Source organism: Acomys russatus, chromosome 13 (assembly GCF_903995435.1).
Source record: "Acomys russatus chromosome 13, mAcoRus1.1, whole genome shotgun sequence".
Taxonomy (NCBI): Eukaryota; Metazoa; Chordata; class Mammalia; order Rodentia; family Muridae; genus Acomys; species Acomys russatus.
The window spans coordinates 71899565-71926720 of NC_067149.1; the positions used below are offsets into that span (position 1 = coordinate 71899565).

General features: G+C 37.4%; 1 protein-coding gene across 3 annotated transcripts in view; it reads right to left on the minus strand.

Annotated features, from left to right (window-relative positions):
* Positions 1-327: 327 nt before the first annotated feature.
* The window catches only part of LOC127197650 (vomeronasal type-2 receptor 116-like), a 34146-nt gene continuing 7317 nt past the window's right edge, over positions 328-27156 (minus strand). The window contains exons 3-9 of one of the 3 annotated variants that reach the window (XM_051155641.1): positions 26575-26590; positions 17643-17660; positions 14923-15214; positions 11409-12215; positions 7206-7433; positions 6004-6127; positions 328-1259 (exon numbers count right to left, since the gene is read on the minus strand). In XM_051155641.1, the coding sequence (XP_051011598.1) occupies positions 328-1259; positions 6004-6127; positions 7206-7433; positions 11409-12215; positions 14923-15214; positions 17643-17660; positions 26575-26590 (2417 nt within the window). Of the gene's footprint in view, positions 1260-6003; positions 6128-7205; positions 7434-11408; positions 12216-14922; positions 15215-17584; positions 17593-17642; positions 17661-26574; positions 26591-27156 lie in introns of all 3 variants that reach the window. The other 2 variants (XM_051155640.1, XM_051155639.1) reach the window with 2 other exon arrangements.

The window sequence follows — 27156 nt, forward strand, 5'->3', positions numbered from 1 at the left end:
GGCTGGACACAGTTACAAATCTTTCCCACCAGCACTTTGTAGACACAGGAAGGCAAATATTCATGAGTTTATCCACACTCTTCTACTAATGGGGCAGCAAGACAACAAAGGATACATAGTAAACTCCTATTATATTAAAAAAGTATAACATGAATCTCAAGCATAAAATAAAACTAGTGCTTCCAGTATGAAGATACTTTAGTACAATTAATGAAGGGCTGTACCCATGTAATCAAACACTATCACTCTTGAATCTTGAAATTGTAATGGTGTGGCACTAGTTCCCATCCTTGTGTTACATTTACTAACAAAGATTAATTTTATTTTTTAACTAAATTTTAAAAGACTTTTCTTTCCTGAATGGGTTTTGTGTCTAATGTCACAACAGGAGTTTTTATCTGGCCTTAACAAAATTATGTAACATTTGGGGGCAAAGATCAAGCCAAGGAGAGCTGTACTGGAAGCCAAGATAGAGAAGACTTCCATAGCCACCATGACCTTCCCCTTTGTGCTGTGGTAGACAGGGAGGAAGGTGACCCAGACACAGAAGAATACCTGCATGCTGAATGACAGGAACTTGGCTTCGTTGAAAGTGTCAGGGAGATTTCTGGACAAGAAGGCCATGGTGTAGGTCCCAAGTGCCAAGGAGCAGAGGTATCCCAGGACACAGTGGAAGGCAACTTCTGAACCCTTGTTGCACACAAGGATGATGTGACCATGTTCAGCATGAGCATCTTGATCAATGAAGGGTGGAGAGGTAAACAGCCAAACTGCACAGAGAACAGTTTGTATCAGTGTGCAGATGGGAATGATGAAGTTAGGGGCCCTTGATACCATCAACCATCTCACCATTCTAGCTGGAACAGTGACCTTGAATGCAATAACCACTGTAATAGCTTTGGCTAAGACTGAGGAGAGAGCCACAGTGAACAAAATTCCAAATGCTGTCTGCTGCATGATGCAGGTGGCTGTGTTGGGCTGTCCAATGAAGAGCAGGGAACTGAGGAAACAGGCTATGAGTGTCAATAACAGGATGTAGCTGAGAGCCCGATTATTGGCCTTGACAATGGGTGTGTCTCTGTGCCTCACAAAGATGAAAAGTACCATAGCTGTGAGTACAGCTAAGAACAGTGCTGTGGTGGTGAGAGCCATCCCCATGGGGTGTTCGTGGGCCAAAAAGGTCACAGATTTCTGGAGGCAATGGTTCTTCTCTGAGTTAGCATAATGACTTTCTGGACACTTCACACACTGATCCATATCTGTTCAGAAAGGAAAGTTACTTTGACTTAATCCTCAGGTGTTCCTTTTCCCTTAAGCTGCTATTCAGCCTCAGATCATTGAAATGCTTCCTGAGTTGGCTTCCTTTATTGTTTCAGAGACGAGTATTTAAATATTCTATGAATCATTTCAAATCAATACAGCCAGCCCTCTTTGCCTATGTTGTCAAAATCAATGAAACACAATGCTTTTCCTTTTTTGTTTATTTTATCTTAATTTGTGACTTTTTTGCATATGTTTTATAATTTGTAAGTAGCATTTATAATTACATTGTATAATTTTCCTTTTATTATGACATACTATTATGAAATAATGACAAGTCTGGATATGTATTTTGTACATTATGGCTAATATTTTTTTAAATATATTTTTTAAATGCTTCAAATTTGGTATCCAAATTTAATTATTTTCAAAAATACCTTTGTTTCTCTAATTTAGTTTATACTCCGAATGATTTTGAAATAATAAACACCCTCACATTTTTAATCTTAAATACTTCGCTAATGATATGTTGCTACATTTAGCTATAGCATTATATTTTTAACATATTTAGAGAGAACTATTTAAATATTTCTAGTTATTCCAAACAAAGTTTTGAATACTCTATGCCTAAGCATTTTGATTTTTATCTTGACATAAAAACTTTTATGTTGAATAATGTGGTAGGCTGCAGATTGGAAAGGATATTCAGCAATACCGCCTCTGACAGTGCGGTAATGTCCAAAATGTACAAAGAACTCAAGAAACTGAACCTTGAGCAGCCAAATAACTTAATCAGAAGTGGGGTACAGATTACAACAGAATTCTCAACGGAAGAATCTTGAATCCCTGAAAAGATTAAGGAAGTCCTTAGCATCATTAGTCATTATAGAAACTACTCTGAGTTTCATCTTACACCTGTCAGAATGGCTAAAATATAACCCTCAAGAGAAAGCACATGGTGACCTTGATATGGAAGAAGGAGAACACTCATCCATTTCTGGTGGAGGGGCAACATGTACAGGCACTTTTGAAACCAAACTTGTGCTTCATCAAAAAATTGGGACCAGTTCTACCTCATGACCCAGCTATACCACTCTTGGGCATACACACAAAAGATGGCCTACTGTACAACAAGGGCATTTGATTAGCTGTGTTTATAGCAACCTTATTCTTAATAGCAAGAACAGAACATAAATATGGTTGAAAATAGGGATTAGGATAGAAGACAGATTTTGGTGGAAACTGAGGATGGGGATTAGATGTGGGGAAGTGAGGGTGGGAGGCCAAATGTCTTGGAGAGAGGAGAGAAACTGTGGTGGGGTATCACTGAGATAGGCTAGAGTCCTATGACAGGGTAGGTTTCTCAGAGGATGTGGGAGTGACTCTAGCTAAGACTCCTAGTATCAGGAGTCATGGAGACTGAAGAGGCCACCTTCTGTCTAGACAGGACTTCTGGTAGAGGGAGAGAAACAACAATTCACCCACCAAAACTTTACACCAAGTTTGCCATGCCAATAGGACATGCAGTGACAAAGTTGGAGCTGAGATTGAGGCAGTGTCCAACCAATGCCTAGCACACCGAGACCCCCCCCCCTGCACTGGGGGAGGCTTACCCCTGACACTATTCATGATATTCTGCTATGCTTGCAGATGGGAGCCTAACACAGCTGTCCTTGGAGAGGTTCCACACAGCAGGAGGTCAAAACAGATCCTGAGACTCACAAACAAACATTAAGCTGAGCACAGAGAGCCTTGTGGGAAAGTAGGGGTTAGGATAAAAAGACCTGGAAGGGAAAAGAATGCCATAAGAATATACACAGGGTCAAATAACCTAGGTCTATGGGGTCATATAGAGACTAAAGCCCCAATCAATGACCATGCCTGGACTGGACCTAGGCCACTTACACACATGTACACAATTGGCAGCTTAGTCTTTATATGGGACCCCTAGTAAGGGGAGCAGGATCTGTCTCTGACATGGACTATCTGGCCTGCCTTTTGACAACTTCAGTCTGGTGTGGCTGCCTTGCGCAGACTCAGTAGAAGTGGATACACACAGTCCTGATGTGTGGGGGGAGGAAATAGGATATTTTTATGGGGGGACTTTATCTGGAGGGTATGAAATAGGAGGGACAGATAGGAAATAGGAGATAAGATAAAATTGATGGAGGGCATGAGAACACAGAAAGCTAGAAATGAGGGACATTTGAGGGGCAATGTCAAAACCTAATGCTGTGGAAACTTCCTATAATATATGAAGGTGATCATAACAAAGACTCCATATAATGAGGGAGAGATAATCCCAATTATCCATCTCTTGTTAACAAATTAAGCTTCCAGTACTGGGATTGGTTTTCATGAATTTGATTTGTTGGATAAAAAGGTGCTATGAAAATCCTCCAAAACCCGGGGTTTTCCCAAGACAATAGGCAGATCTACAAAAACTGACAGTAAGCCCCCATTGCTGAAGACAACACAACACAATGCATTGAACACGGAGAGGTCAAAATGGTACTACATGTTACCCTTAAACCCATGTTCCTCTGCTGTGACACAGAAAGGCACTCTATGGGCTGCTAATAGATGGGCATCAACACCAATCCAATCACAGAATTTTGGATCTACATTTAGTCCTGCCTGCAAAATATGCTAAGGTAAAGGTGGCACAAACCTTGAGGTAGCAACCAATCAATGTCTGAGTTGATGCAAGGACTACTCCATGAGACTAGAGACTGGACAACCCAGAGTCCTTGAATAAAAGCGAAATTACTGGGCACGAAAATGACTCTTAATCATATTCCAACATACTCATAAATCAGAGTCTATTTATTCCATCATCACAGTGGCTCCTCTGTTCCTCCTGAAGAAGAAGGTAACAAACACAGAGACCTAAATCCAGATATTGGAGACAGAGAGAGAGAGAGACTGAGAGAGAAAGAGAGAGAGAGAGAGAGAGAGAGAGAGAGAGAGAGAGAGAGAGAGAGAGAGAGAGACAGACAGACAGACAGAGACAGAGAGAGAGAGACAGAGAGAGACAGAGAGAGAGAGAGAGAGAGAGAGAGAGAGAGAGAGAGAGAGAGAGAGAGAGAGAGAGAGAGAGAGAGAGAGTTTGGAACACACAGCTAAAATGAGAGGTCCTTATCTATCCATTCCTCTCAGAAGTAGGGAACATAATAAAAGATGAAGCAGAAGGAGTAGGGGAGATAGAGGGGAAATAGGACAGTAGAAGAACATGGCTGTCTAAAAACAACTAAACAACTCATTTGTGAACACACAGAGAATAAAACAGGAATCCCAAGACCAACACTGGCCTAGACTAGGTCCCTGTGTATTTGCTACATCTTCCTGTTTAGTCCTTTATGGGACTCCTGAATGTGTACACAAGTGAGTCTGATTCTTATGCACTCAGTTGGGATTTATTTTTCTGTTGTCTTCTCTTCTGCAACGTCAATATGATGTTTTTGTTTTTAACTTCTTTTATTTTGTTATGTTATTTTATATTACTATATACTAGGTATAGGTTGATATTTGCCCAACATAGATGTCCTCTGAGAAACTCTATCCAGTGGTGGGAACAAGATAGATGCTGGGACTCACTTCTGGACTCTGGGTGGTATGGAAGAGTGGGTGGGTGAAAGGACTAAGAGGGTTCAGGGATCCCACAAAGAGATCATCAAGGCTGGCAGATCTGGACCTGGGGAACCTGTAAAAACTGAGGCACCAATGAAGGACAATGCATTACAGTGAACTTAGACTCCCTGTTCAGATATAGCCAATGCACAGCTCATTCTCCATGCTTGTGGAGAGAGTGGGGATTGCCTCATAGATGAACTCTGTTGCCCCCAATTTGATCACTTCCCCTAGGTGAGAAGGTACTGCAGGCACACAAAGGCAGGGCAAACAAGCTATCTGGATGAGAACTGATAGGCTATGGTCATATAGTGGGGAAGGGGATCTCCTTCTGTAGAAGTCTACGGGAGGGGAAGAGGAGAGCAGAGGGAGTGAGAGTGGAAATGGGAAGATGCAAGAGAGGGCATAACAATCAGGATGTAATGTGGATAAACTATAATAGAAAATTTAAAAGCCTATTGTTTTATGAGAGACAGATAAGGAGTGCCTTCCTGATTAAAAAAAAAAAAGGAGATAGGAAGAAACTGGGAGAAGTGTATGGAGAGGAAAATATATTCAGATTATGTTGTATGAGAGAAAAGTGTATGTTTAATTAAAGGGAGACATATTAAAAAAGAACATACTACAGGAAATCTATCTTCAGTTAAACAAATGAAACAGTCATGATGAAATAAATTATATGTAATAGTGAAATAAATACAACTCTTCAGTCACCTACTGTGTAAAAATTTAAACCTGTCAGGGAATAATCAGAAAGAGAATGTCAGAAATCCAAGCTTTAATAGAACGCTACATGTGATTGAGCATGGCTTAAAAACATAAAGAAATGTGACAAACACTGTGTTCTTGGTAAAATGAAGCACACTGCTAATTTTAGTGCAAAATAAGTCACCTGAGGGAGCAGTGTCTGCAATAGAACAACAATGTAAGTCAAGATGGTTTCAGTGTCTAGGCTGTGTCTGTTCAAAGGAAGGAAAAGTAACAGCAATGATCAAATTTTATAGTCAAGGAACAAAAGTTTATCTCTTATTTCTCTTCCATCCCTCTCTTTTTACTTAAGTACTGCAGACTCCTGTGATAAAGTCTGAGAGTGCTCTGTAAAGCAGAATTTACCTGTCTCATTTGAAATCTCATTGTCTGCACAAGGAGTGCAATCAAAGCAGCACGCAGCCTTGCCTTCCTGGGCAGCTTTCCTGAATCCAGGCCTACAGCTCTCACTGCACACAGACTGAGGGATCTGAGAGAAATAACAGCTATTAGAAAATGCTCTGGACATTTGTGAAAATTTAGAGAAATAGAGAATTTCTGAGTATCATCAAATAGTTATTTCCCCAATGCTTACACTGACAAATGGAGGTAATGTATTTTGGTGTGTTTAATTTTCGCAGCAGCTTTGAGTCTGCATAGGACACATGCTTAAGACTTGGTCCAATACAATGAAGCCACTGTTAAGAGTAAGTCGTTAAAGTAGTGTTCTAGAAGGCTGCAGTATGTTTTTTGGTGAACCTATCTCTGTACTTACTGGTTACTAGTGGGGACTTTTAAATTCTATATGGTTGGCAAAGTTCATTCACATCTTTGCATTGTTTGGGTTCATCATGGAAAAAAATGTTATGCTTCTGTGAGGATTTCTATGAGATATTTACTTGAGGTGGAAAGAGCCACCATAAAATGGGCATCAGTATTTCATTGGTTACTGTGACCAACAGAATGAAAAGGAGATAGAAGGAAGCAGCCATATTCTTTGGTCTCTGACTGTGATGTAATCACCTCCTCTGACTCCTAAAATATTCTCCCTGCACTAACATATAAATACAGGCTCACAGTGTCATCTAAATCAAAACTGTATTTCCTTTACTTGATTTTGTCGACTATCTGATGCAGCAAAGCAAGTATAATACACACACACACACACACACACACACACACACTCATACACACAACATGCTATCCTACCTATTGAAAACTGACAAAACAAAAATGCCATTTTACCCCCACTGAAATTTATTCATCTGGGCGAGAAAAATAAACTTTTTATCAGTCTTTTGAGGCAGTGACTGAAATCTAACAGACATTCTATTCATAAGAACTGTGTAAGTATTAATAAAAATTTAGGAAAATCTTTTCAAAATTGATCAAAAACCATTAATGAGAGTCAGGGAATGAGAAACTAGTCTATGTTGAATATCGTGTGAATTGTTTATTATTGGTGGCTGTATATTGATTGGTATGATATGAATCTCCAAGGATCATTTTTCTGAGAATTATATTTACTTTTATGAAAGGTCAAAGCAGTGAGATATGTCACAACACACCTTTGTAAATTGCATTGGCCATTGTATCATCTCCTCAGATAAAGAGAACTGCTGACCTTGGGGAACATTTGGAGAAAAAGTTCCTACTTTGACCTTTAATCCCATACCCTTTGGGAAATTCCAAATATTGAAAATGTCATACTCTGAATCTAAGTTTCTTCTCCCATGCAATAGAATGTCACCTCTCACGCGATCTTTCAGTAGGATGTTCTTTAGGAAATGGAGGAGCTAGAAGAGATGAGGAACATATGTTGAAGTCCATCTGAGATACTGAGAACATTTTCTTACATCATATAAAGAATCTCAGTTGGCACGGCCATATCCACTGGAAATGGTGGAAGTCATGAAGCCAGCACAGCTGTTTGTCATTCTTAGGTCCTGCTGCAGGGTGTGGCTGGCAGGGCCATCCCTCTACATAGGGGCAGGGCTTCCCCTCTCTCAGAGATTCACTATATCAACGAGAAAGTTTGGTTCTATGTCCCTCCAATTCCCCACCTCTATACCCTTTCTCTTTCCCTTCCTGGTGCTGTAACGCTTCCAAAACACCTATATTTATATTATAGCTTTCTGGCCAATTATCTCATTCTGTTTATTTAATCAGTCACCATTTTCACAAAGCTGAACCCAATGCTGTGATCCCTGTTCTGTATTTTTCAAGTTTTATCCTCTGTATATTACATTTTAAGGACATTATGCATTATGACACATTTGATGTCTTTTCCTGAGAAAATTACTTCTGGGTTTTTCAGGAAAGGCCTAAATGTAGAAAGAATACCTTTTGTTTTGTACAATTCAACACCTGTCACTAAAAATACAAATGGCTTGTAGAAAAAGATAGAATTGAAGGTGGACATCTGGCAGCCAGAAAGGATTCTGGGATATCTAGGTATTAAAGATTAAAAGGTGAAGATGTGAGGACAGCTGCTTGATACCTGAACAGAGGTAAGGAGACATGTGGCAGAATATAGATTAGTATAAATAGATTAATTTAAGTTATGAATTAGTCAGAGAAGAGCCAAGCTATATGGCCAGAAACTTGTACATACATTTTACGTCTGAGTGTTTATTCCCACAGCATTTGGCCTGGAACCCCCCCCCCCCCACACACACACACACAACATAAGGACATACTGTTCATGGGACATAAAATCCAAACTAACTTGTTAAAAGTCCAGGACAGAGAGAGAAACCTCACACACCCTTGCACCTTCCGCCCCTCTGCAAAAAAAAGCTTCAAAGCTATGTTTTTTAAAAGTGGCCTGAAGACAATAAGCTTCTGAAAATAGTGGCACAAACAGGTCCAGATAAAGCAGCTGGAAACAAGATTTTTCTAACTAAAAAGCTGGAAAGGAGCAGCAAATTGCAGAGGTAAAGCAGAACTCAGCCTCTTTAAACAAAGCTCTGGTTATCCATTTTTTAAAAGCTGCTATCTTATTGGAGATGGTCTGTGAACACATGGCTCAGTGGGTAGTGGTCAGAGCTGTGCAGCCATCTCTCCAGCAAGTCCAGTCACAACCAGCAGAGTCCACATTATCTGGAGCAACCAGCAGAGCAGCAGGGATCCCACTGAGAAGCCCACAAACAGGTCACAACATTGCAGGACCACCCCTTCCTATCTGGTAGGTCATGACAAGAGGCTTAGCCCTTTAAGGCTTGACCTCTGTGTCAGAGAAGGACAGCTGTGCGTGACCAAGCACAGCACAGCACAGGAAGCTGGGTCCAAGTTCATACACAGGAAGACACCAAAAAAACCTGACTCAGTCAAGCAGCTCAAAACAAAACAAAACAAAACAAAACAAAATAAAACAAAACAAAAAAACCTAAAACTAAACTAACCATTTAAACTCGTGTTTTAGTGCTGATGGATGCTTATCATTAAAAGTATTTAGATTTAAGTTGTTAATGATTTTGATTAGGGAGAAGACAAGGTAGAGAAACAGACTCATGGATTTATCTTTCCTTTTCTCTATCCTTTCTTTCGTTAGGTATTGGGAAAGGTTTTCAGAAGCAATGGGAGCAGGAATTAGAAATAATATGGGATTAATAGGAAAAAAGGGGTAGATCATCGAATCTGCTCTTAAACCAAAAATCATTTTATGAACTGATAATCTAACACTGCCCTAATATTTTCTATGTTGATATAAACTAAGGTTATTATTGTTTATAATAGTCTGGAATTTTGTACCTTGATACTGAATTATGGTTACTTTTCATACTGTGGTAGAGATTATTGTATATTGATAAAAAATTAAAGTTATTTTGATACACATATGCACATATGTTTCAACTTTTATATAACATATTTGATCTATGCAATTGATTCATAAAGAGAAGGTTTACTTCCAGTCCTTTTAAAAGCTGCTATTAGAAACTCTTTAGGATAATTAGGTAATGCAAGTTAATAGTCAATCAAATTCATGATCATGTCAGATACTAGTTCAGCTTATCACATAAATACATATCCTAGGCTAAACACATAGTAAGTAGCTAGAAAGAGCCATTTGTGTATTCAGATATACTATAGAAAGGTAGAGAATTATTAAGCACTATATAAATATGTACAAATATACAGATGGTCTTCAAAGGCCTCAGAGACCAGCCTTAAATTGCATTTAAAAATGTTTTATTATTTTAAGGCTTTTCTGATAATGAGATATCTCACTTGCTGGCAGCACCCACTTTGACATGAAAGAAGATGATGAACATTGAAGAATCCTCCTTAGGAGTTTGCTTAAAAAATGGCAAGTTGCAACTAAGCAAAGATATGTACTTACTCCATTGGCAGACAATGGGCAGGACTTGGACACAGGCAAAGTCAACTGCTAAGCTCAGTCAAGACAGAATAAGCAAGTCCTTCCTAATTCTTGCTTCAGAAATATGTCTGTCAGATATTCTGGGCAAGAAGGCTGAAGATGGTGTTTCAACACTATACATAAATTCTGGGTGACTACCAAGGCAGTCAGCTTTCTGTCAATTCTCTATTTTGCTAACTGCTTGCTTATACTTCTTACACACTAAGGTAATATTTTGTTCTCAAGCCTTGATGGGGTCGAAAACTTGACAGTTACAAACTTCAAATTAAGCTTAAATTATTTAGAATTTAGGAAGAAATTTTTAGGCCAAAATTTTAGGTTGTTAAATAAGAGCAATAATAAATACTACGTCACCAACCAAGGACAATATGTGCAGTAAACATCAACCCCTACCCAGATCTAACTAATTTACAGGACATTCTCCACAGTTGAGTGGAGAGCGGGGACTGACTTTCATGAGAACTCTGGTGCCCCATATTCGACCATGTCCTCTTGATGAGGAGGCCCGGTCGCACTCAGAGGAAGGATAGCAGGCTCCCAGGTAGAAACTTGATACCCTTTGAGCATATACTGATGGCGGAATTCTACCCAGTCACAGACATAGGGGAGTAGAACAGGGCAAAAGCAGGAGGGAGGGAGGAATGGGAGGATACAAGGGATGGGATAACAATTGAGATGTAATATGAATAAATTAATTAAAAATGATAGAATAGTTAGTAGAGCACTTTCTCCAAATAAATATGGACTTGACCCTATGATCTTACCTGATTTTCTCTTGGTTGTTCTTATTGTATATAGTTGATTATTAGAAGAAAAAGCTTTTTATTGCACATAAAAGGGTAATGTAGAGAGAAGATCTAGTCTCTTGTGTGGATAGAAAACCTGTAAATAAATAACTATGGACTATAGGAAAGTATAGAATAGAAGGTGGGACATCATTAGACTGAAAGTATTCTGAGATCTCCTGGTGTGAAAGACTGTTTTGGTGAAGATGTGCGGAGCTGAGATGTATGGTACCTGAGCAGAGGTAACCAGCCACGTGGCAGAATGTACGTTAGTATAAAATGATTATTTTAAGTTATGAGCTAGTAAGAGAAGAGCCTAACTGTATGGCCTAGGTATCTGTAAACATATGAAAATCTCAAATTTTCATACTAAAGAGATTATGAAGAGAATTGTAAGGCAACTTGTTATGTGAATTTAATATTGATTTCCCCTATTTTAGCCATGCCTTTTATAAAGGACACTTACACATGAGTTTGCATTGACCTTCATACAGGGAGTAAAGTATGTTTATGATCTAAAACTTATGCTGCCCAATTGGAGTGTCATAGAAAAATAATAAAAAAGTCACAGTACTGATATCACAACACACAGGAAAGGATATTACCCTCCAGTGGAAGAATACCTTCTCTTCTCCATTAGCATATTGCTGTGTCTGTATTTGTTGAAGACTCATCTCATGAAGACTGTAGGCCACAGCATACACAGCATTGTATATATTGTAACTCTCTTCACTCATGGATGTGTCAAAAATATGTCTGGGCAGTAAATCCAAAGAAGCATTTGGTTGGCAGTTCTCCAAAATTTGACAATGAAACCCATAAAATGAGCAGTTGAAGAATAAAGCCCAAAACTTAGGAAGAAAAGTGTCTTCTGGGTATTTGTAGGGAGTCAGTGTGTGAAGAAAATTGGTAAATCCAACCATCTCTTCATGGTGGTGTGAAAATACGAGACTTCCATGAAGTGAGCCTACCATGAAATAATCATAATGGTTGTCAACATCCCATGGAAAGTTCAAGACCCAGACTTTCCATGTCACTAAGAGTTTTGCAATGTGAAACATTAAACCTTGTGAAGAAACAATGTTTCCATAAATAACTATCACATTTGCTGATGATTTCAGAATGATCTCCAGATTTTCCCCCAAGTTATTGGAGTCTATATATGAAGTGGCAGGGATACTATTCACAAACTCAATACAGATGCTACTGTTGTCCATATTTTCTCTCAATTCTGAAAGAAACTGAGTCCCTTTGTGGTCATCTTGGAGGATCAGACCAACCCAGGACCAGCTGAAATGAAGCAGCAAAGAGACTATGGCAAGTGAGAGATGTGTGTCCTTGGGAGCCATCTGATAGAGAGAAGGAAACTGACCTTGGTCATTCAAGGTAGAATCGAAAGGCCCAAAAGTGAGCTGAAGAGAAAACACAATGGGAAACAAGAGAAAGAACACTGGCATCAAACACATACTCAGTCTTGAATCAATAGACGGAAACAGTCATGATGAGAATGGGATTGTAATTTTTAAAATACAAATTCAATACTGCGTTTTTCACAAAAATTGCAGACAAGTGTTCAGTTTAAATACTCTGGCAGGTCTCATCCACCTCTCCTTCCTTTCAATTGCAAGTACTGGAAATGTGGATATATCAAGTACTCTTATACTTTTTTTGGGTACCTGACATCAAAGTATTTTGTTGTTCACCTGAAGTAATTGTAGGCCTCTAGGCCTAGTCCATAAAACCTCTAGACTTCATACTATCTTAATTAGGCTTAGAATGATTTCAACCTCTGAGTCTTCCTGCAGAATAAGCTCACTTTTCTTGTTCATTCTGAATTCTTTCTGTCTCTTTCTGAATTCTTTCAGGTGTTCTGGCTCAAACTCCTTTCCATGATGACTGATTCAATCTAGCCTCTCTCTTGTCCTCTGACTGAATTGCTCTGCTTGGCCTCAAACTGACTCTAGCAATCTATTGTAATCTTCATGCTAATTCTCTGGCTCTGTTTATCTTCACCTGTGTCTATCTTGTCGCCTCCTCAACCTGTCTCTGTAAAATATCTAGATAAATCTGCTCCCCCATCTCTCTGTACCCTGAATCCCTAAGTCCTCTTTTCCTTGGAAGAGTTGAGCATATTTTATCCTGACCCATTCTCTATGCTTTTTTTTCCTATGTTCACTCCCTGTCAACTGGTTGCTATCTCTGCCTCCTGACTTGTTGTTGACATTATTTAATCTTGTTTCCAGAAAACTCTTGGATTGAAGAATGTGTGAAGGGGTGAGCGACACTACAATAAGAACAGGTTTTTCCAGTACACAATATTGGGGTTCACATTGTAAGCAAAGAGCCTGCAACAACGTGATTAATTCAAGTGTACCTTTTTTACATTTTTAGACATCTATAACGTCAACATAGGATCCTTGCCTCCTAGTCCCACATGTCACTTGCAAAAGCCATTCTCTTAAAGGAGATAGTTAGGCAAATGAGCTTTCTAGGCTGTGACCAGGTATTTTACAAGGTCTGTACCATGATGCACCCAAAGAATTGCTTCCAGTGTCTTAGTCATTCTGTTAAATGAGTTAAATAGGTGTATGGGATTTCTGGAAAGAATCTATCAATTTCCAAGGTCACCACCATGATGCACCCCAGAAATCCTCCCAGTCTCAGATGTGATGTCAAGAGCCATTCGTTGACATTCAGTAGGCATGAGAACTCTCTGGAAGGGATCTGGTATTCTACAAGTCCGTGTCTTAATGCACCTCAGAATTGCTTCCAATGTCTGACAATTCTGTTAGTTGTGCACTGCTGCATTTTCTCTTCCTGGGTATTGACAAACTATGCTTGACCAAATTGAGTACATTAGCTTACTGAAAAATGTACTGCTGTTCAGATGAACTAATTCCAGATAATGAAATTCCTGATTTGATGAAAACAATTTTAAAAGTTGAATTGTTTTAGATATTCCAAAATTTTGGGTCAATAAATACATTTGAGGACGTCTAGATGCCTCACTAGGGAACAACTTTGAAGCAGATTTGTGGCCTCAGATAAGCTTTCACTCCAGATGACACTATGTATTGTGGTATACACAATAAATACGGGCAAGTTGGTTTAACCTTCCCATAAACCAAAAATATGATGGAGCTACCTGAACATGTCTAAATTAAGTATAAACCCTAATGTCTGAATGTACAAACTGTTCTGTTGTACTCCCTTATAACCTGTCACCTTATGGTATGATATGCTGTCATTTTAAATTTACTTTCTTTCTTGGAATGAAAGAAAGATAAAATTATTGTCCTGAATTTACTATAAACTAAGAGAAAACTAGAGATTGTGTAGCCAGGTCGGTCCTCATGGAAAAGACACATATTCTTGAAACTTACACTCTGTCAAGCTTTGTTTTTTGTCAAACTTTGTCATTCTGAACTCAGTATGATCTTAGGGAATGGACACATAGAAAAGAAAATTTTAATTTTAAGACGTGTAACCTGTTGTGTTTTAGAACTTATCTGTTTTTTTGTCATTAATTGCTTTTTTTTTTTAAACTATGAGGCAATTCCTTTTCTTAGAAGTAAAAATATGGTGAACAACAAAAAATGGAATTGAAATTAAGATGTTTAACCTCAACTACATTTTCCTTGGATGTGTGTGTTTGTGTGTGTGAGTGTGTGTGATCTGTATGTCTGTGTATGTGTGTGTGTGTTGTCTAATTCCTATTTCCCTCTTAGTATTTCACTGTGGATTCAGAAATAAGTGAATAGAGTCTGGATTCCCCAACAGCCATCATGTACAAACAGGCATACTTGAGCTTTCCAGAGATCTTCACAAAAGAGCCTATCTATAGAGCAAAGCGCCTCCTTTAATGACCCTCTCAGTTTTTTTTTTGCTAGAATTAGCATTTACAGCCCCAGATGTAGGAAACTTGTGGTCAGTTTGAGTTCTCCTCCTTAGCTGCAGTACAGCCAGTCCCTAGAGAAGGAACTCTGGGCCCCTTCCCATCATTCTTCTTTAAATCTTCATTAGTTGCCTGAGATAAAGTCAATGGAGATTCTGCATCCAGTACCAGAAATCCAACCCCGGACTTGCCAGAGCAAAGACAGACATTGGCACCTCACCCACCTGAGGTATGTTGTAGAGTTGTAGCAGTGTAACAATATGGGAAGATGTTGACATTGTTGTTCCTGTGAATGCAGCAAGTGATGTTTTCTTCTCTCCACAGATGTAATTAACCACGGGATTGATGAGCCGTGTTAACCAGAACATGATAAAAACAAAACTATCCTTTTCAGAATGTAAAGTAGAATAAAGATCAAAGCCCAGGGTTGTGTTGGGTAGAAGACAGGGGTTCCTGTTGACCTCCTCAATGGCAAATATCAGGGCCAGAAACACCTGGTAGTTCTTAAAATTATACCTGCACAAATTCCATAAAATTACAAAATTACACAGTATAAAGTCATAGACCACAGAACCTTCCTATTTAATGCAATATCTTTTATAATTAAAATGCTAATTTTTTTTAAAAAATCCAGTTTTTAATATCTTTTCAAGAATAGCTAGAATTAGAAGGACATGTAATTAAACAGGATTAAGTAAGATTCTACAGTATTAGCACTCATTAATTATGAGCTCTGGGACTTTAATTTGTTATTAAATTGCTTTCTTTATCTTTTGTGGGCAAAAACCACCTGTCCATGAATAAGAAATTAGAGTATGACAAAACAGCAGAACTTTGATGTCTGGATCTCTGACCTTCAGCCTCTACAAATATAAAAAAAATCAGTTTATCGTCTTCCAATCACATGTTTTCTGTGTCAATCTCCTATTTAAAAATAGCACAAAGTAAACTCAAATAATAAATGTGAATAGTTTTCATCTCTATGATTTGTTCTTTAATGCTGTGTCCTAGAATATAATATGTAGAGAGTTCTGGTCTTGAATTCATGGAGATATTCCTGCCTCTGATTCTTCTTTGGTTTAATTAATTCAGGTGAACCTCAATCCAAATTTATTTTCCTTTGTGTATATTTGTGAGCTGTGTGAATTTATTCTGCGAATGTGTACATAAACAAGTCCATGAACATCAATAACTAAGAGTGCAAGACAGAGAAGGACAGTTAGTGTCAGTCCAAGCTGTCCACGTTATTTCACAAAGTTCCTCTTGACCAGTTAAATTAAATATCGACAGACTGACTGATGGATTGACTCATTTGATTGGTTTAGACAGAGTTTGACCATGTAGTCAACACTCTATAACCAATCTGGACTTGAAATTACTAAGATTATTTCTGCCACCCCTTCTTCAGTGCTATGAAAAAGAGAGAATAGCACATCAACTGACACCACATTTTCTTCATTGTTTTCAGTACATAAACCTGGCACTCTGGCCAGCAAACTTTTAGGGAGTCATTTCTCCCCGTCTTTCTCCTCCATATAATAATTAGATTGCAAGAGTACATGGATGCTCTCTGGGAGATATAAACCCAGGTCCTCACACATGCACCTAGAGCATTTTATATTGTTACTCAAGTTTTGATCTGTTTAAAACTATCATGGTGAGGAAAAAACCTTATACATTTTAGGATGCCAAAACCCCCCACACTAAGGAATGACAATTCATTTTACTGTCAAAATGTACTGTTCACAAAATAGTGTCTTTAAGGTTATATTTAGTACATTGTTCCTCAGTTGGATATAGAAATACTGAATGTTAAAATATTGTAGGGTTTCATAGAAAGGCAATATTATCTTTATATTTTGGAAAGATATATAGAAAAAGATGTTAAACCTTCATTAAACCTACTTGAAAACAAAAGAGACAGAGCATCTCTAGATATAATTTTTTTTCTGCAGATATCTGTCCATTTAGTCACATATATTTGTTTTTATTTCATTTGGTTTTTGCATTGTTCTTGTTTTTAGTGTGTGTTCTTTGTTTGTTTGCTTGCTTGCTTCAACAAATTATTGCATCTCCAATTCTTGGGTTTCCCTTCTTCTTTTTCAACCATTCTTCCTCTTTGATTGTTACTGGTCTGCTACATATCTGACACACATGCTGGCTCAAAGAAAATTATATGTTTTATTCCCTTCCCTATAGTCCTTTTCAAGGATGCAGCTGAGATTTACAGATTGCATGCAATGAGGTATGTTTCTTTTGAAATTAATGGATTTCTCTAGAAGTTTCACACAAAATGAAATGCAACAAAACACTTAGTATATATCATAATTAAAATTTAATAATTAAGGATTCAACTGTAGCCATGCATGGGACACCATGCCTTCAATCCCAGCACTTGGGATGTAGAGGCAGGTGGATCACTGTGAGTTCAAGCCTAGTCTGGTACACAAAGTGAGCCTAGGATATCCAAGGTTACCCAGAGAAACACTGTCTCAAAACAAACAAAAACCCAAAAGGATTCAATTGTGTTTACCAACATGAAATGAAAACCACAAAAATTAAAATATTTTCATTAAAACCTATTATAATAACACTCAAAATAAAAATGCAAAGTACTTAAAAACCAGACTGGAAGTCTGAAGTCTTGATGAATTCTATATAATTAGAAGTAAACATTCTGAGTCACATTAAGAAGGTTAAACATTTTTCAGCAGAAACTGTAAAATGAGAAGGCCCTGCCCTGATGCCTTACAAACTCTAAGAGAACACATATGAGAGTCCAGATTCATATATGAAGCAAAATTTCAATAACCATAGATGTATAAAACAAGATATTCCACAACAAAAACAAATTTAAACAGTACCTATCCACAGACTCAGCCTTACAGGAGATACTATGAGGGAAACTCCAGCCTAAGGAGGTTAACTACAACTGGAAAAACACTCGACATAGATAACTTCACTTTAGCCTAACAGAAATTAGATAAGCATGTATATGCACTACCACAACCATTATCAAAATAAAAGAACCTAGCAGTCACTGGTCATTAATCGTTATCAACACTCCGGTCTCTGCTCTCCAATAAAGACAGAGAATAACAGAATGGATGCATAAAGAGGACCCAATATTTTGGTTCATACAAGAAAAACACCTCAGCCACGAAGATAGACATTACCTGAGAGTCATGGGCTGGAAGAATGTCTTTCAAGATAACTGACAAAAGCAAGCTAGAGGAACCAATTTGATATCTAATAAGTAGACTTTTAACCAAACTTAATCAAAAGAGATGAGAAAGGACATACTCATCTAAGGATAACTCAACCTAGGTGACATCACAATTCTGAACATCTATGCCCCAAATACAAGCACACACACATTTGTTAAAGAAAAAGTAATAAAATTTAAACCACACATTGATTTCTACACATTAATAATCAACTACCCCCTCTCAACAAGGATAGGTCAACAAAACAGAAGATAAACTGAGAAAAAAATGACATTAATAGATGTCATTAATCAAATGGATCAAACTACAAAACTTTTTACACAAACACAAAAGATTATAATTTTTCTCAGTATTTCACAGAACCTTCTCCACTATTGAGCATATTATAGGTCATAAAACAAGCCTCAACAGATACAAGAAGATTTACACAATACCTTAGATCCTATTGGGCCACCATAGCCTAAAGCTGGACTTCAATAACAACAGAAATAAAAGAAAGCCTACACATACATGGAAACTGAACAACTGTTCACTCAATGACAACAGGACCAGGGAAGAAATAAAGCAAGAAATTAGGGACTTCTTAAAATTCCATGAAAATGAGTATAAAACATAAACACCTTATGAGGACACAAGGAAAGCAGTGTTAATAGGAGAGTCCCTCGCACTAATTGCCTTTATAAAGAGAAACATCTCATACAAGAAACTTAATGGCACATTGGTACATTTGGAAGACCTGGAAAAAGAAGCATAAATACCCAAGAGGAATGGAAAGCTGGAAAAAAAATCAAATTCAGGGCAGCCATCTAAAAATTAGAAACAAAGTGAATGATTCAAAGAATTAATGGAACCAAGAGCTGGTCTTTGAGAAAATCGACAAGATAGACAAACTCTTAGTGAAAGTAACTAAAAGGCAGAGAGACACTGTCCAAATCAACAAAATCAGAAATGAAAAGAGAGATATAACAACAGACACCATGAAAATCCAAAGAATCATTTAGTCGTACTTCAAAAGCCTCCATGACACTAAATGAAAGGGACAATCTTGATAGAGTCCACTTCCTGAAGTTGAATCAAGATCATGTGAACAAATTAAATAGTCCTGTATCTCCTGTTGAAATAGAAGCAATCATCCAATGCCTCCAATCTATAAAACTCCCAGAGTCAGATGGCTTCAGCACAGAATTCTACCACACCTGCAAAGAAGAGTAAATACAAATTCTCTTCAAACTATTTCAAAAAATAGAAATGGAAGGAACAGTACCAAACTCATTGTATGATGCCACAGTCAACTTGATACCTGAACTATACAAAGGCCCAACAAAGAAAGAGAATTCTAGACCAATTTCTGTTATGAAAGTTAATGCAAGTATATATAATAAAATATTCACAAACTTAATTCAAGAACACATTAAAAATAACATTCACCATGACCATGTAATCTTCATATCAGGCATGCTGGGATTATTCAATATACAGAAGTCCATCAATGTAGTCCTCCACGTAAACAAACAGAAAGAAAAGAAACCATATGATCATCTCCTTATATAATAAGAAAGCGTTGGACAAAATCCAACACCCATTCATGTTTCAGAGAGATCAAGGCACATACCTAAACATAATAAAGGCTGTACACTGCAACCAGATAGCCGACATCAAAGTAAATGGAGACAATTGCAAACAAGTTCCAGTAAAATCAGAAACTAGGCAAGAATTCCCACTCCCTCCATATCTCATCAATATACTACTTGAATTTCTAGACAGAGCAATAAGATAACAATAGGAGATCAAGGTGATCCACATTGGAAAAGAAGAGGTCAAAGTATAGCTCTTCACAGATGACATGATAAGATACATAAATGATCCCTAAAATTCCACTACAGAATTCCTACATCTGAAAAACATCTTCAGCAAAGTGTCTGGAAACAAGAATATTAATAAAAAATGAGTAGCTCTCCTGTATAAAAAAAATGAGAAAAGGGCTGAGAAAGAAATTAGGGAAAGTACATCCTTCACGATTGCCACAAATAGCATAAAATATCTTGGTGTAACTCTAAACAAGGAATTTAAAGACTTGTTTGAAAAAATACTTTCAAGTCTCTGAAGAAAGAATTTCAGGAAGATAACAGAAGATAGAAAATTTTCCCATGCTTCTGAACGGTGAGGAACAACAAAATAAAAATGGCCATTTTGCCAAAAGCAATCTACAGACTCAATGCAAACTTTATCAAAATACATTTTTACAGACATTGAAAGATTAATTCTCAACTTTGTATGAAAAAAACAGAATAACTAAAACAATCTTGTACAGTAAAAGATCTTCTGGAGGTATCTCCATCCTTGGTCTTAAGTTGTATTACATAGCAGTAGTAATAAAAATATCAGCATGGTATACTTGTATAGATATAGATCAGGGGAATCAAATAGAAGCCTCAGAATTAAACAATCGCACCTATGTACACTTGATTTTCAAAAAGAAGCCAAAAACATGCAATGAAAAAAAAAAGATAGCATCTTTAACAAATGGTGTTGATCTAACTGCTTACCTATAGAAAAAGTCTAATAAATCCATATTTATCACCCAGTGAAAACTAAAGTCCAAGTGGATTAAAGACCACAATATAAAACCAGATACACCAAAACTGTTAGAAGTGAATGTGGGGAAGAGCCTTGAACTCATTGGCATAGGAGAAAACTTCTTGAACAAAGCATCACCAACTCAGGGTCTAAGATCAACAATTAATAAATGAGACCTCTTGAAACTGAAAAGCTTCTATAAGGCAAAGGCAAATGTCAGCAGAACACAATGAAAGACTACTGACTGGGGAAAGATCTTCACCAACTCCACATCTGACAAAGAGCTAATATCCAAAATATATAAAGAACTCAAGAAATTAAACACCACCAAACCAAATAATCCAATTTTAAATGGAGGTCAGAGTTAAACAGAGAATTTGTTTGAAGTGATTAAGAATTAATAAATACTATTAAAGGCCCAAATAAAATACAATTATGTCTAGTGGAGGGGCATTTTTCAGAATAGTGAGAAACAAACAAACAAACAAAAAGCATAGTTTTTGATAATGGATGGTATATTTTAACATGTATACATATATCAAATAATAATAATATGTATTGTCTTGACAATTTCATGCATGTAAGCAAAGGCTTATAACCACAGTATAAAGTGCAATCTCTACAACATATTTCAAGATAAAGCAGAAGAGAGGCTACAAGCATCCAAACTCAAAGCAACAACAAGAAAATGGAATCTTTATAAAGAAGATCTCTTTCCTTTTTTTAGATTCATGTTTGACAACACATTGTGTGTAAGAAACATGTACAATTCATATATGATAATTCAAAATTTGTTTAAAATTCAACATCACTTTATTTGATACTTTCTCATTCTTTTCTTTCAGTGAGTTTGAAGTCTGCAATCCATAGATTGGTGAAACCTTTGTCTTGATTAAAAATTTGAAATATCTACATATTTGTGAACATGTGTAATATTTTTCCTTTATAATGACAGGATTTTTCTCTTCTTTTTTGTTTTGTATCCATCTTTCCATGTATCCAGATTCATGTTTCTCTCTCTCTCTCTCTCTCTCTCTCTCTCTCTCTCTCTCTCTCTCTCTCTCTCTCTCTCTCTCTTACCCACCTCAGGCAAATTCTAAAACTCCAGCACAGCTTGTTGGACATCAAGATGTTAAGATAGTCAAGGGTACATGGGGAAGCCCTGTCTCAAGAAAAGAAAGAAATGAAGGAAGAAAGCAAGGAAGTAGAAAGAGAATGGAAGAAAAAGAGAAATGGGGGAGATACAGAGGAGAGATAGAAGGAGAAGGAAAGCAAGAGAGAGAAGAGAGAAAAGTGTTTAGCTGAGTATGGTAATGCATGCCTTTAGTTCCAGAACTCAGAAGGCAGAGGGAAGCAGATCTCTGTGTGTTCTAGACCAGCCTAATCAACATAGTAAATTCTAGGACTGCCAGTCTATCTGACATAGAAAGCCCCTGTTTCAGAAAAATATAAATAAAAGCAGTGTAGAAGTACATAACACACACACACACACACACACACACACACACACACACACACAGAGTGTTTTAGTTACTTTAGTTAGAAGAAACACCATACCCAAAGCAAATTGGGGGAGGAAATGACTTATTTGGCATTTTAATTATGTTAACTATTGCTGTGATGAAACACCACATCCAAATGCAAGATGGAGAGGAAAGCTTTTATTTCACATGTTAGTTTATCACTGAAAGACATAAGGTCAGGGACTCAAACAATGTGAAATTGTACAAGCAGGAGATGATCTATAGACCATGGAATGTTTATAGTTACTGGTTTGTTTGTAATGGATTTCTTAGCCTGCTCCCCTATAGAACTGAAAACTACTAGCAAAGGAGTGGCCCCACCCACAATATTTTGGACCACCCCCCCATCAATCAGTAATTGAGAAAATGCCCCATAGGCTTGGCTCTAACCCAATCTTATGGAAGACTTTTCTTAAGTGATATTCCTTTCTCTCAGATAGCTTTAGCAAGTCTCAAGTTGATATACATCTATGCAGTGCATTTGACATACACATCATTACTGTCCTTTGTTGGAGGAAGTTAGAATAGGAACTCATGCTGGACAAGACTTGTAGGCAAGAGCTCTGACCCAGAAGCCATTTATTGGCTAGCTCACTGTGGCCTCCTCAGCCTCATTTTTTAAATGGAACCCAGGACTACCTGCTCATAGGTGGCACCACCCACAATGGGCTAGGCCTTTCCACTAAATCAAGGATTAAGTAAATACTACAAAGGACTGTCTATATCCTGCTGTTATTGAGACATTTACTCAACTGAGTCTTCCTTCTCTCCACTGACTCTAGTTTGTGTCAAGTTAAGATAAAACTGTTCAGCACAGAAAGAAATATTAGACCAAAACTCAAAGGTTTTAGACAATACAAAAATGTTAAGAATTGATAATACTAATTTAAAGTAAAAATAATGATTTCTTTAAAAATAATCTTATATGGTTATTTACAATATTCTCATTAGTATAATGATAGTAACAACATGCAGACAAATTAGTAGGAAGGGCCAGAAATATGACAATGTTTGTATTACTTCTAAATGTTACAGCATCAGATAACTTACATTGAAAAATCAGAAAATATTTTATGACTTATGTACTTCTTCAATTAGAGTAGATAAAGTTGGAACACCATAAAATAAATACTTTTCATTGAAATAATTTAACAGAAAATTAATATATAAAGGCTTGAGTGTGTGACTATTTCTTTCAATGTGTTTTGATAAATAGTAGAACAAATCACATAGTGCTGACAATGACTGCCATCTGCACTCTCCTCAGCCAGACCCTGAAAAAAAACCCTTACATCGGAGAGGTTAGTGTACAGGTGATGGGCTGCTTGTGTTTGTGTTTCTGGCTGTGCTGAAAAAACACCTCTACACATTACTTCCTCTTTGTTAATTGACTTGAGAAAAGGGGAACTAAAAACCACAACGAGAATTCCACTTAAAGAACAACCTGGAGATGAAGGAAGATCAATTGATACAAAAACAAAAAGAAAACAAAATAAAACAACAACAACAACAACAAAAACAAAACAAGCAAACAAAAACTAACAGCAGCAGTAACAACAACAACAAAAACCAGACATCAAAGTCGTACTAGTGAAGTAAATTATTACAGGCCAGATACATGATAGCCCTCCACTAAATATTTAGAGGACACTCAATAGCCATTCTGACTGTACACAAAGAAATGACCACAGGGCTGCAATTCATGGAAATTGAGACCTAAAGTATAAAGCCAAGGCAAGAGGGGAGAGTGTGCTCAGGGTCAAGATGCAGTTAGGAGTGGAACCATTTTCACTGCTGGTACACAGAAGGATAAAAATGGAGAAATCAATTCAGGACGATTTTTAGACACTGGAGCAATTTTCCTAGAAAACTTGTAGTTGCTCCATTCAATCTTTTTTTTTTTTTATTCTGAGAGAAATGTAATAGAACTTTATTTAAGTGTATGCAGAATATATGTTTGGGAATTGCATTCTATGAGACAAGATTCTTAATCTTTTATAACAAAAATAGTATTTTCCTTTCATGATCTACTTTGAATATATTTCTGATGATATAAAAAGTTAGATTTTTATGACCTGGAATTGTTCACCCCCCTTAGGCAACCTAGTGGTCCTCCGCTTCTGAGAGGTCACCATATTCATGCCAAACTTAGTGTGTACACCTGATGCAAAAAGTGTATGACATCCCTGAACTCCTGGACTCAAGCTATCTTCCTGTCTCAGCCTCTGGAATAACTGGGTCTGGTCAAGGTATGGGAAATAAGTGGCTGCAGAATGTTCAGCCCTAAATGGGGCTGCCGGATCATATACCCCCATGCCAGTGCTTAGAATGATTGCAAAAGATGAATCAGAAAGGCTGTAAGAAGCAGAAGGCAGAATGACTAAAAGGAGAGAGTGTTTTCCAGAAACAACTGAGCAGTTGGTCATATGAACTCTGTTGTGACCTGAACAAGATCAAGCCTGACAGAATTCCATGAAGGAGAAGGAAAGTTGGCAGGTGGTCTGGAGTGAAGTTCCAAACATAGCTGAGGATCTATTGACCATAATAACTAATGGGAAGGACAGAATCAGTTTCCCTTAAGGGTGTGATCCTTGACAGTTCTAGCACACTTCAGTGGAAGACCACACATTGAGAGTGTTTTATGGAGGTATTACCTGGACTCAACAGATGCATTTAAAAACAAAACAGAACAGAAAATAATTAAATGGAGACAAATGCAAACAAGTTCCAGTGAAACCAGGAACTAGGCAACAATTCTCACTCCCTCCATCTCAAATATAGTACTTGAAATTCTAGATAGAACAATAAGATAACAAAAGGAGATCAAGGTGGTCCACATTGGAAAGGAAGAGGTAAAAGTATAGGTCTTCACAGATGGCATGATAAGATACATAAATAATCCCTAAAATTCCACTACAGATTTCCTACATCTGATAAACACCTTCAGCAAAGTGTCTAGAAACAAGATTATTAATAAAAAAAAATGAGTAGCTCTCCTGTATAAAAATAACAAAAGAGCTGAGAAAGAAATTAGGGAAAGTACATCCTTCACAATTGCCACAAATAGCATAAAATATCTTGGTGTAACTCTAAACAAGCAATTTAAAGACTTTTTTGAAAAACAAACTTCAAGTTTCTGAGGAAAGAATTTCAAGAAGATACCAGAAGACGGAAAATTTTCCCATGCTTCTGGACCACGAGGATCAACAAAGTGAAAATAGCTGACTTGCCAAAAGCAATCTACAGATTCAATGCAAACTTTATCAATATACATTTTTACAAACTGAAAAATTAATACTCAACTTTGTATGGAAAAAAACCAGAACAACTAAACAATCTTGTACAATAAAAGATCTTCTGTAGGTATCTCCATCTTTGGTCTTAAGTTGTTATTATATAGCAACAGTAATAAAAAATCAGCATGGTATACTTGTTTAGACATAGAATGATTGATTAGGGGAATCAAATAGAAGACTCAGAATTAAACAATTGCACCTATGTACACTTGATTTTCAAAAAGAAGCCAAAACCATAAATGTTTTTAAAAAAAAGTTAGCATCTTCAACAAATGGTGCTGATTTAGATGCTTACCTGTAGAAAAAGTCAAATAGATCCATATTTATCACCCAGTGCAAACTAAAGTCCAAGTGGATTAAAGACAACAATATAAGATGAGATACACCAAATATGTTTGAAGAAAATGTGGGGAAGAGCCTTGAAGTCGTTGGCACAGGAGAAAACTTCTTGAACAAAGCACCAATAACTCAGGGTCTAAGATCAACAATTAATAAATGAGCCCTTTGAAACTGAAAAGCTTCTATAAGGCAAAGGACAGTGTCAGCAGAACACAATGAAAGCCTATAGACTGGGGAAAGATTCTCATCAACCCTACATCTGACAAAGGGCTAATATCCAAAATATATAAAGAACTCAAGAAATTAAACACCACCAAACTAAATAACTCAATTTTAAAAAGTGGTCCAGAGTTAAACAGAGAATTCTAAACAGAGGAATGCCAAATTGCCAAGACACACTTAAAGAAATGCTCAATGTTGTTACTTGTCATGGAAATGCAAACCAAAATCTCAGAGATTTCATTTTATACCTATCATATTGGGTAAAATAAAAAAAAATTCAATGAAAAACACATGCTTGCCAGGATGTGGACAAAGGGGAACACTCCTTCACTACTGATGGGAGTGAAAACTTGTACAACCACTTTGGAAAGCAATCTGGTGCTTTCTCAGAAATTTGGGAATAATGCTACCTCAAGACACAGCCATACCACACTTGGGCATTTACCTGAAAGATGCCCCACCATACAAAAAAGACATTTGCTCAACTAGTTTCATAGCAGTTTTATTAGTAACAGCCCAATGTGGAAACAACCTTGATGTCCCTCAACTGAAAAATAGATAAAGAAACTGTGGCACATTCACACAATGGAATGCTACTCAGATACTAACAACAAGGACCTCTTGAAATTTTAAGGAATTGGATGGAATAGAAATGATCATCCTGAGTGAGGTATCCAAACCCTGAAAGACACAAATAGTATATACCCACTTATAATCAGATATTAGCTATATAATACAGGATAACTATCCTATAATCCACAGACATGAATAATCTAAATAACAAGAGGACCCTAGGGAGAATGCTTAATTCTCATTCAGAAGGGCACAGAGACTAGACACTGGAAGCATTTGAAGAGACAGAACAGGACAGAAGCCTACCATAGAGGTCCTCTGAAGTACTCCACCCAGCAAGGGATCAAGGAAGATGCTGAGACTCACAGCCACATTTTGGAGTTGAGAGGAAGGAGTCTTAGGGACGACTTGGGAGATAGAAGGACCTGGAGTAGGCAGGTGCTCCATAAGGAGTCCAAAGAATCCAACAAATTTGGGCGGGTGGTAGGGGCTGCTGCAGAGAGTGATGCACAAGCAAGGACCATGCATGCTGAGAACCTCTGCTCAGATGTAGTGCATAGACAGCAGAGTCTCCTTGTGGTTCTACCATGGTAGAGTAGGGGTTACTTCTGACATGGACTCTGGTGACCACTCATTGAACACCTCCCACTGGCAGGCAGCCATGCCAGATACTGAGGAAGTAGACACAAGCAGTCCAGATG